Genomic DNA, 10,349 nt, shown 5'->3' with positions numbered 1-10,349 from the left:
GTTTTGGCTTGAATGGGAAGCAGTGTGTTCTGTCACATTTAGATCGCTCAATCACAAAATCTCTACACTGTTAGCTGAGGATATGCAACAGAAGTTGCAGAAGTAAATGTTACAAATAATTGTATACAGTTACATTCACTTGAATTGGCAGAAATGTGATGTTCATTTTCATATCATGCATTCTCATAGTGAATAATTCTGATTGCATTTCCAGTATTATGTGGCAGATTAATCATAAAATTGAAATGACTGATGTTTGGAAATTGCTGGTGATGGTATTTTGATTGCTTTGCAATCATAGCAACTATTTGTAACACTTGATTACTTTTTGTGCATTTTAGATGACAAAGTTTTAACTATAACTGTCATCAATTCATTGGGTAAAAGAGGTTATTTATAGGTATTATTTTTTTAGATTTTAGTTGGCTGCAAATTATCTTGTGGTTATAGGTAAGGGAATTGGTTCATTCTTGTGCCTTACATAAACATTGAAGTCATGCATTATAAAAAAGAGTATTGCAAAGTGTATTACATGATATCATCTTCATTTCATTATCATCAAGATTCATAAGATACTGTACTTAAAGAGAAAAACAAAAAATATAACTAGGTTTTAAATCTTTACTTCGGATAATGAAATAATACATGTGGCAGTGAATTGGACGTCATTGGACTAGCACAAAAAGTAAGACATAAAGAATTTTATCTAAGAGACAAATAATTATATTATCATAGGTTTTATCTTGAAGACCATACACATTTTTTCTGCAATGGAATTCTCATTTTGAATTATCATTACATAATAATATCCCGTGAGTTTTCTTAGTGCACCATCAACATTGATTGTTTTTTTTAACCATGACAGATTTTTATACATATGAATTGTATAATATTGTTATTTTATGTACAGCTTCTGATATATACTTTGGTGTAAAGTTCTCTTTTATTGTTTGTATCACCAGATGATTTAGTGACATTCCAAAAGGTAGAGGTATACAGTACATGAAGACCTTTTTGTCATATATAACACCGTAAATTATGACTCATGGCCTATAGAGTTTTTATGTGCATAATACTTGTATAAGGAGAAACCAAAGGTACTATTTTCACCTTTGTACCCTCAACGTTTTTCACCTTTGCATATATTAAACATAACAGAAGTACAAAGAAGTCTCCTGCATCACAGGTAAAGGAGGTATAAAAAAAGCTGGTTGTACACAGTGTTTTGTACTGTAGTAATACCTTAGTATTTTTGTTGTATAGTGTGGCTAGTAATGGAATAAATCTCACTTTGCATCTTTTATAGTCATTCTATACTGGGGAAATGAGAAATACGAAGGCTATGTTGTGACAACGTTCAGCCATTATAATTGTGTGGAAAGTCAAAAAGTCTTACACTACAAGCAATATGTTACTTACATGGCTTCTGTCATAGGATACCTAGTTCTTTTTTTAAATATTCTCCAGCAAGGTATAAATACGAGTGTAGGGGCAACCAGTAAAATTTTAAACACATTAGTTATAGAAACACTTGTTACAGCATCTATTACTACAGCCATGGGAACAAGTGAGTAGCATTTGTATTTTGAGAGCAAGTTTGCAGGTGTTATATGTATGGTTGAATAACATGACTGTGTGCACAAGTGATTGTAACTGTTTTAGTCAGCTCGTAATTCTGCGTTACAAGCACTACAGTTAGGACACCTTCCATTATCCATTCAGTATTTTTTTGTTACTTACAAAAATCTCTGGTACTTACCTATTGGAATTTTATTATTTTGCAAATGGCAAAAGTAAAAATGTATTTAGTCCTGTGTGTACATATCTTTTAAATGGGACATTCTTGTTTTTCTTATTTTTATAGAGAAATAATGACTTAACTATTCATATTTCTAAAACTGGTTGTATGTTGAATAATCATCCATATTTTTTAGTTTCTTACTTTGTTAAATGATTCTATCTTATTCACCTGCAGTGTCACCATTCTTTATTTACTGCAAACAAATAAACACAAGAAAGTGTAGTGTGGATATAATTATATATATATATATTTGATTTTTATCAAGAGGACCATCCAGTTTTTCAACTACATACAAAATTATCAGTATCAGAGGTACAAGAATATTTTGGGGAGTGTGATTAGCATACCATGTGTACCAAGGCCAAAAAGGCACTTTCATTTTGTTATGTAGTAGAATCAGTGTGCAATATCGCTTGTGTATTTGAAGAAAATATAGGAGTCTACTTGTGAATTCACCACATTAGAAATACAGTGAAGTCAAGACAGTCAATACCAGTTGTTAAAAAAATGGTTATATCTAATATAAAATGGTTGTCATGAAATCATTGTATTGATTTTTGCCTTATAGGCAAGTGATTTACTGTAATCTTAATTAAAATACAGATTGCCCGTCGTCTTTCCTTAACTTTCTTCCCTTCATTTATTTTAATACCCAGTAATGAAGTTATTATACAAACAAGAGCAATATCTTTTCTTTCAAAATTAAAATCCATTAGCAAAGTTTTTAATGTAATTTTATAAAATAAAAAACCTGAACCTGAATCTTTGAGCCACATACTTCCACTGTGATTTTGCTTTTTCAATTTTGTTTACACACAAGTTCTTTGTCATTAAGATGTCGGTGAGTCTACCTAATCTTGTCACTCAATCCTCTATCTCTTTCCATCTCCTCCTCCTTACTTACTTTTAATATCGTTATTACTGTCGGTAAGATCATAATGACATACATAATAGCAATAGCAATAGTAATAGTAACCGAAATAAAACCTTTTTTATCTGAAAGCTCAAGGAGTGAGTTAACCAAGTAGACCTACTAATTAACTTCTTTGTGACTAAGCACTTTAGGACTTATTTATATGTGAAGAAAATTAATAAAATAAAACCACAGTTGGCAGAGGATGTACCCAGCATCAACTGGTCAGTTTATGAATGCAACTACATGAGAACTTTGTTGCATTTCTTGCAACAAAAATCACTATCTAAATAAGAAATCTCCACAAATCAAGTTCATGATATAAAAAGTTGAAAATGCCCCACTAATATCCTATCTATTCTCTTGTATGTAAATAATAATTTACTTTTGATTTTCTCTTATTTAAGTAACATATCACTTTCAAAGTATCTCCTCTGTGGAAAAATTACTATAATTGTAGAAACATTTTGTGTTGAGAAATTACAAATGGCTTGGGGTTAATTTTTCTTTCCTTTTTGGAGTAATCTGAACAGCGAAAAAGACAACATACATTTTCATAGATATAATGTAAGGCTTTTCCTTGTAGTGTCAAAGAAATTGACATATTTCTCTGAATTTCTTCAGGATGTTTCCTTAGTCACATAGGAACCATGTAAGTATACTCTATAAATTTTCAAAATGTTTTTAATTTTAAAGGACTTGATGACCTATCTTGGAGAAAAGAGGTCCTGTGGTCTGAACATTTTGGATATAAATTTTGGGTCATGTAAGAAGCTGAGGATGCAGAGAGAAGAAGCAAAGATGGGGGGCTTTCAGTGATACCTGAGTAGTCATGCTCCTTCGGCCAGAATCGTATGACCTTGTGGTTTCAAAGTAAATGCTTAAAAGAATTCAGAACTCATTCCTTAAAACTAATATGGGGATCTAGAAAACTCAAAATCTTAAATTACATTTATTAGTTTCCTGTTCCCACAAATATAGAGCCAAGTAAATCTTTCTCTTCTAAGTGCTTCTTCTTTCTCTTTTCTTCTCTGTTTAGCTTTTTGGCTTTAATCTTATTCTTAAAGTATTCATCCTTCTTTTTTCTGCTTTCCTTCTTCGATAAAATTTCATCTTCAGTCAGCTTTTGCTTAAATACAAAGCCAAGATTATCAGCTTTCTTTCTCTTCTTTGTATTGTTTTCTTCCTTATCGTCCTCTTTTTTATCATCTGCTGATTCTGTTTTACTGCTTTCCTCAGGTTTCCCATTCTTCTTCATGGCCTTTTCCTTCTTCTTTTGTTTCTTGCTGATCTCTGAGGCCTTAATGAAATGGTCAGTTTCACGTCGAACTTGGGAGATTTCTGCTGCCATGCGTTGCCGGTGAACCTCTCTCTCGTACTCAAGTCTCTGTTTCAGATAGGCCCATTTAAATCTGAAAATACAAAGTACACAAACTATAGTACACTATCCTCTATACCTGTGTTGTCGAAACTGGGGTCCGCAACATAGTTAATAAGGGTATGTGAACAAACAAGGAACAGACACAGACAGACAGACAGACAGACAGACAGACAGACAGATAGATAGACAGACAGACAACAGACAGAGAGAGACACACACGCACACGCACACACAAATTCGAATTTACTGATCAACACTCCTGGAATGCAGTCTTTTCATAATTAGTATATTATTTGCCATAGAAGTCAAGAGGGGGGTTGGGGGGTATGTAATAGTACAGGAAGGTAATAAAGGGTACAACAGGCAAAAACGTTTGGACAACACTGCTCTCTACATACTTTATCAATATTAAATTACAGTAGTCAGTTAGGGAGCCAGAGATGACGATAAAGAAACAGTAAGGAGCAATGAATCACCTGGGGAGATACTTGATATTCCAGAGCATGTCATAATAAGGATTCCGCCTCTTTCCCCTGACTGGCTGGTTATTTAAGAGGAGCTGCACGGCCTTGGCTTTTCTCTTGCTCTTGAATTCTATCCACCCCTCTGTGTAGCGCTGTCTTTTCTTTTTCTTCCACTTCTCAGTCTTTTTCTTTTCTGTAAATAAAAACGCTGGATGAATAGCTGGTTCATTCTACTGGGAAATTCAAGAGGTTAACAGTACAAAAAAGGATGAAGAGGCAAAGAAAAAATGGGGAAAGACAAATATTGAGAAAAAGAAAAACAAAGAAAAAGGAAAGGGTTCTTTTCTGTCATGACAAAGAGGAAATTACAGAAGATTTGAATCTGAAATACAATCCGCTATCATTATATTTGAATACCATAATACCAATAAAAAGAAGAAAGAGAAAAAAAGTCCAATATCAAAATTCATTCTATACTGGGTGAGAAAAAAATAAATAAATAAATAAAAATAAATAAATAAATAAAAATAAAAATAAAGCTCATTAAGCTGCAGTTTCATGAGTTTATGATTACACCAAATTACTATAAACACAAATACAGCCAAATACAAAGCTCACACCCCAAAGGGCACACGGATAAAGGCTGCAGAAGCTTTGTCAGTCCTCCTTAACAATGCTATTTAAAATAAAACGGATAAATATGCATGGGCCTGCCATTTTGGTTTTACTTACAGCGCCCTCAACCAACTTTTAAAAGACGCCATATGAAACCACTCACTTCATACAATTGCCACAAAAATTAAAAACCAAGTAACACACAAAATGGATACCTACATACTTCCAGTTTCTTTACAGCCTAAAGCCAACATGTGGCACTCTCATATACAGAAACAATATAAGAAGGAAGGCTGCTGCTAAACTTGCGGATAGTGATATAAAGGATGCAGTGAGACAATGCTTCTACAGGGGGCTTTATTGGCCATGGCAAAGATGTTATCAATGCACTAAAAGCGAAAGCCCTGCCATCACTGGAAGACCACAGCTTGTCCATGCCTCCCAAAGTCAATTTACCTGTTGTCATGAATGGCACTAAAGAGGAAATTACCACAGCTGTGAATTCCTTTCCCTTAGGATCTGCAGCAGGGCCTGATGGGTCTTAGGCCAATGCACTTAAAGAATTTACTTGGTTGTGACACAAGTGTTGCATGTGAAACTCTTAAGGAGGCTATTACAGCCTTTGTTGACACACTGATGCATGGTGAAATCCCAAATCTAACATATGCTTATTTCTTTGGTACTTCTTTATGTGCTCCTTCTAAGAAGGATGGTGGCATACAAACCATTGCTTTGGGCAACAATTTAAGATGCCTCGCAAAGGTCGGGCATGAGGCCAATCACAAGACTTGGGACACCATCTCAGGCCTATCCAACCAGGCTCCTGCTTTTATATCCTCCCATAACACCACTGCACACCTTACTATGGTGATACTACCACAGTCTTTTGACAATTTAGCCGAGATAGTGAGTTTTTGGAAGGAATATAGTAGAGTAAAACTGATCCCTACTCAAAAATCTAAACAGATGACATGGGATTTCATATCACCCAAAGCCTCTCTCAAACACTGATCAGTCCAAAAGTGAGGCATGGTTGCCTGCGATCCCTATACCCTCTATAGGAACACACCTCGATGATGACAACCCCCATATTGCTATCGCTCAGAGGGTCAGTGCACCCATATGCCATACACATAAATGTAAATGTGGAGGTCAAATGGATGCCCTTGGCCATAATGCCCTGTCCTGCAAAGTCAGTGCTGGATGCTCCGCTCTCAATGACATTATCAAGAGAGCACTGCAGAGTGCAGGGATACCATCCATTCTGGAAACTGCTGGACATGACAGGGGATATGGCAAAAGGCCAGACAGTATGACATTTTTTCCATTCAAGCTCAACATTATCTGTTATTTCTGGCAAACACAACCTTTCATGGAATATATAGCAATATATTTCATATATTCTCATTTCCTTATATAGGACAATTCCATATATCTATACACTGAACTTTACCAAAAGATGTACAAGAATGAAATGATTAAAAGAAGCATACCATAACCACAAACTAAAACTAAGATAAAGTTATATCCTTAAATTCCAAGAAAACATGGATAAAATTTTAATATAAAAAAAATTAAGATAGTCCTATACAGGCATGGACATTTGGAAACAAGTCCAAACAGGACTAAAAGCTAAAATCTGTGAACAACCAACAAGCTTCAAAGATCACCACACGCATTTTCAGGAAAAATATAAACTGAATGAATCCACTTACATCCCCCCTGAAAAAAATCAAGAATCCATTGTTTCATTTCTGACGCCAACTAAAATTCACAGCGGCCATCTTGGAGTGGGATTATGTTTGTATAGCAAACTTGAAGCAGAGAGAAGTAGAAATGTTACTTTTTATGATCATGTGTGACATATGCAGGTTGATTTGGTAGCTTTTAAAAAAACTGTTTTGTGTTGTTTATGCAACTGAAGGGGAGGGTCTGCCTGGGATATGATAAATAAGAAAAAAGTTATTTTGGCAAGATTCCTCTGTATGTTCCAGAAGCTTGGAAGTGAATTTTGTAAATATAAAGAAGCATATTTTGTCTAACCAAACACTTGCACATCCCCCATAATGTACACATCACAACCTAAATGATCCCTCTGCAATGTGCTTAGATGCTAGGTAAGTGTTGCAAAGTAACGAGCAATCATGTAGTCATTTAGCAACATTATATGGAGAATATTGTGGGTTAATAACAAATATTATTTTTCTTATATCATGGAAACAGAAAATCATATGCAACTTCTGGGACCTCTATTCCATCACTCTCCATATATGCATGATATACCAAGGTTCATGCCCAAGGGAAGTTTTAAGGATGCAAGCGCCTAAGATGATAATATTCGTATCAAAGAATTGCTATTCAAACTCCACAATTTCCCTGGAATATCTTATGTCTTCCCATCTACTAATCTTACTACTATAACTATTGTCGTCTAGCATCAACTAAAAGCACTATAAATCCACACTGAACATCACATTGAATCCATCAATATCAAATGCAATAAACTTTAATATATAGACATATTCTAGAAAATCACCGTCTTAATATAGTTTATTGTGAAAGCAGCCAGCATTGTTATATATATATCAATCTAAGATAGATTTTCCCTCAGTTGGAAAATAAGTCATTTTTTGCAGATGCGTCACAGCGAGCAATGAGAATGTATGAGTTGCGACCTGCGAGAAAGGACATTTATGGTGCAAACAACAGCAATAGTTATTCACTTTTAATATCCAGGTTCTGAAGTAATAATAATTATGTAAGTGTTATTCACGGGTGAAAGTAAAAATGATAATAGCTGTGACTCAAGACCAGTGCCACTGTAAGCATTTGCATGTTTTCCAACCTGGGATTTTCCCTCTTTAACTGTGATAACAAAAATTGGCTAGCGGCCAGCAATTTGGATTGTTGGCACACATCGTCAGTTTCCCACATTTTCACCCATCTCATTTGGTACTTCACACACAATATTAGGTACCTAATAGCTTAAAGCTTCTGTATTTTACTAAAAGTTCTAAAAAATGTGAAGGTTTCTCAGTAACTTGATTCCCTGAACCTAACAGTGACACCAAAACAAACACTGCTATTGTAGAAAGCTCATTAGTTCTGTAATAGTGTGGGGTATATCATGACGTGGTGCCATCTGCCACTTGGTTCACTGCCTGATCTCATGCCACCCGCAACTAAATGGTTATGCAATTACTGTGAGTGCAAGGCAAGTACATGTTCCATTCTGGCAAGAAAACATTTGTCTTGCCTTCAAAATACTCTTCTTATTCCTGCATATTTCCCAAATCTTCATTATCAAATTGATAATTTAAAGCCCAAAGGCAAAAAACCAACCTTCATTCCCAGCCTGCAGGAACATTCGATCTACCTCTCCAAAGTTCGAAAAATAATCCCTTACGTCCGCAACATTCATATTGGGAGGGATGATAGAGAGGTAGATGATGCCCGGTTTCCGTCTCTTGGTTGGTGGTTCGAGGTCTTCATCAGTGAGGGTAGTATCGGCTGTAGAAGCCTGAGGTGCGTCTGCGTCGACCATCGTGGCCAGATGTAAACAATGTGCGGAGCAGGACGGGGGTGACGGGCGCAAATATTATGTTTGGAAGTACGAGCCTAAATTTTATACTTTGGCTGTATAACTTTATTATAATTATTGTTAATATCATTATTATTGACATTATTATTACTATTATTAAAACTATTGTCCTTATTATTAATATTATCATTTTTATTAATATTATCATCATTATTGTTAATATTATCATCATTATTATTAATATTATCATTATTATTATTATCATTATTATTATTATTATTATTATTATTATTATTATCATCATTATTATTAATATTATCATCATTATTATTAATATTATCATCATTATTATTATTATCATTATTATTATTATCATCATTATTATTAATATTATCATCATTATTATTAATATTATCATTAATATTATCATCATTATTATTATTATCATCATCATTATTATTATCGTTATCATTCCGTTGTAATAGTTTAGCCGTTCTGATAGTCAAAACAAATATATCTATTCTATGAGAAGGATAATCCATTTCTTTTCCGAAGGCTCTCCATTCGAAGTAGATGAGCAATCAAGAATATTTTACAAGATCATTTGGAGAAATGTGTGGACCCGAGGAAAACAATTTCATTTTTGTTCCGTCGGCTTCAAAAAAGTTATATGTCGAGATTCCACAAGAGGACTTATCTCTGCAGCCTTTTTGACTTGTTCCCGACGTGTTTAACATAATGGGATTTTATAAATTTGATAATGGAACGTAAAGTTGCATCGAATAGCCTTCGTTCCATTAAACTAACAACGTGTTTTGTACAGGCACAACTAACGGACAGCAAAAGCAATTTTAGAAAAAAAAAAAAAAAAATAGCTGCATCCAGGAACCATCCAAAGCCAAGGAAAATATTCCCAAAATGCCGTTTATTGTAACTTACATTTTCTTGAAACACAAAATTCCGACTGTTACTGACAATTGCACTCCAGATGTATTTAACATGAAAGTAAAGGAAACGTTTCGATGTTAGATCTTATTTTCTTTAGAATTCGAAGATGTCAAAGAGCACTCCACTGTTGCAGAGACCTCATGAAATCAAAAGACTGCATGATTCTTTCTGACCCTGCCATGCATGCATACGACAATTATTGTATGTGAACGACCTGTATGAACACTTAATTCCAATGTTTGTTCTATTTAACACGTAATTATGATCACTTGAAGACTTCTTCCAACGCCGTGGAGTGTTGGTTGTTCATGTAATTGGGTGGGTTGGCCGGATTAAGTTAACTCCAGCAGCCATTTTTATATCCTTTCCTGTGGTGATAAAAGAAATGATGCCTCTCTCCATCCTGTAATATACGCGAGGTCAATTAATTGTTGTGAAGAAGTCTTAAGGTCTATCACATTCGTTCCATACGTTAGACAAAGCGTTAATGAATTTTGTGGATCAGCAGATTGATGTCTACACTCAGGCCTTGGAATCATGCTGGAAGAAATATAAAATCCAGATTAAGATGATTCGAGATTGCAGGGTAGATTGAAAGTTTTAATCGGAGCTTCAAGAATTCAAATGCGTGGAAAGTTTTCCAGGAATTTGAGATTTTATGTACGTGTCATAACTTCCAATGCCCT

The 10,349-nt window shown here is 34.6% G+C and overlaps 2 protein-coding genes across 13 annotated transcripts in view; one reads left to right on the top strand and one right to left on the bottom strand.

Moving 5' to 3' along the window:
- Positions 1-2,410, top strand: part of mmy (UDP-N-acetylglucosamine pyrophosphorylase mmy) — a 91,406-nt gene extending 88,996 nt beyond the window's left edge. For all 12 annotated transcript variants that reach the window (XM_070123845.1, XM_070123840.1, XM_070123842.1 and 9 more), the window contains one exon: positions 1-2,410. This exon is cut by the window's left edge and continues 316 nt beyond it. The gene's annotated coding sequence lies outside the window, so the exon portion shown is untranslated.
- Positions 2,411-3,653: 1,243 nt separating this feature from the next.
- LOC113824244 (activator of basal transcription 1) lies at positions 3,654-8,756 on the bottom strand. Its single transcript, XM_027376984.2, has 3 exons — positions 8,517-8,756; positions 4,572-4,752; positions 3,654-4,126 (listed from the first exon to the last, which is right to left on the bottom strand). Exons 1-3 carry the CDS (start codon positions 8,716-8,718, stop codon positions 3,670-3,672), a joined length of 840 nt encoding a protein of 279 aa, XP_027232785.2. The 5' UTR covers positions 8,719-8,756; the 3' UTR covers positions 3,654-3,669.
- Between the last annotated feature and the right edge of the window lie 1,593 nt (positions 8,757-10,349).

Source organism: Penaeus vannamei, chromosome 7 (assembly GCF_042767895.1).
Source record: "Penaeus vannamei isolate JL-2024 chromosome 7, ASM4276789v1, whole genome shotgun sequence".
NCBI classification, from domain to species: Eukaryota; Metazoa; Arthropoda; class Malacostraca; order Decapoda; family Penaeidae; genus Penaeus; species Penaeus vannamei.
This window is presented reverse-complemented; position numbering and strand designations above follow the sequence as displayed.

Coding starts and splice junctions, on each gene's coding strand:
- LOC113824244 (XM_027376984.2), bottom strand. CDS start 8,718: ATGGTCGACGCAGACGCACCTCAGGCTTCTACAGCCGATACTACCCTC. Junction 4,753..8,516: donor CCTGCAGGCTGGGAATGAAG/GTTGGTTTTTTG, acceptor TTTTATTTACAG/AAAAGAAAAAGACTGAGAAG. Junction 4,127..4,571: donor AATATCAAGTATCTCCCCAG/GTGATTCATTGC, acceptor TTGTATTTTCAG/ATTTAAATGGGCCTATCTGA.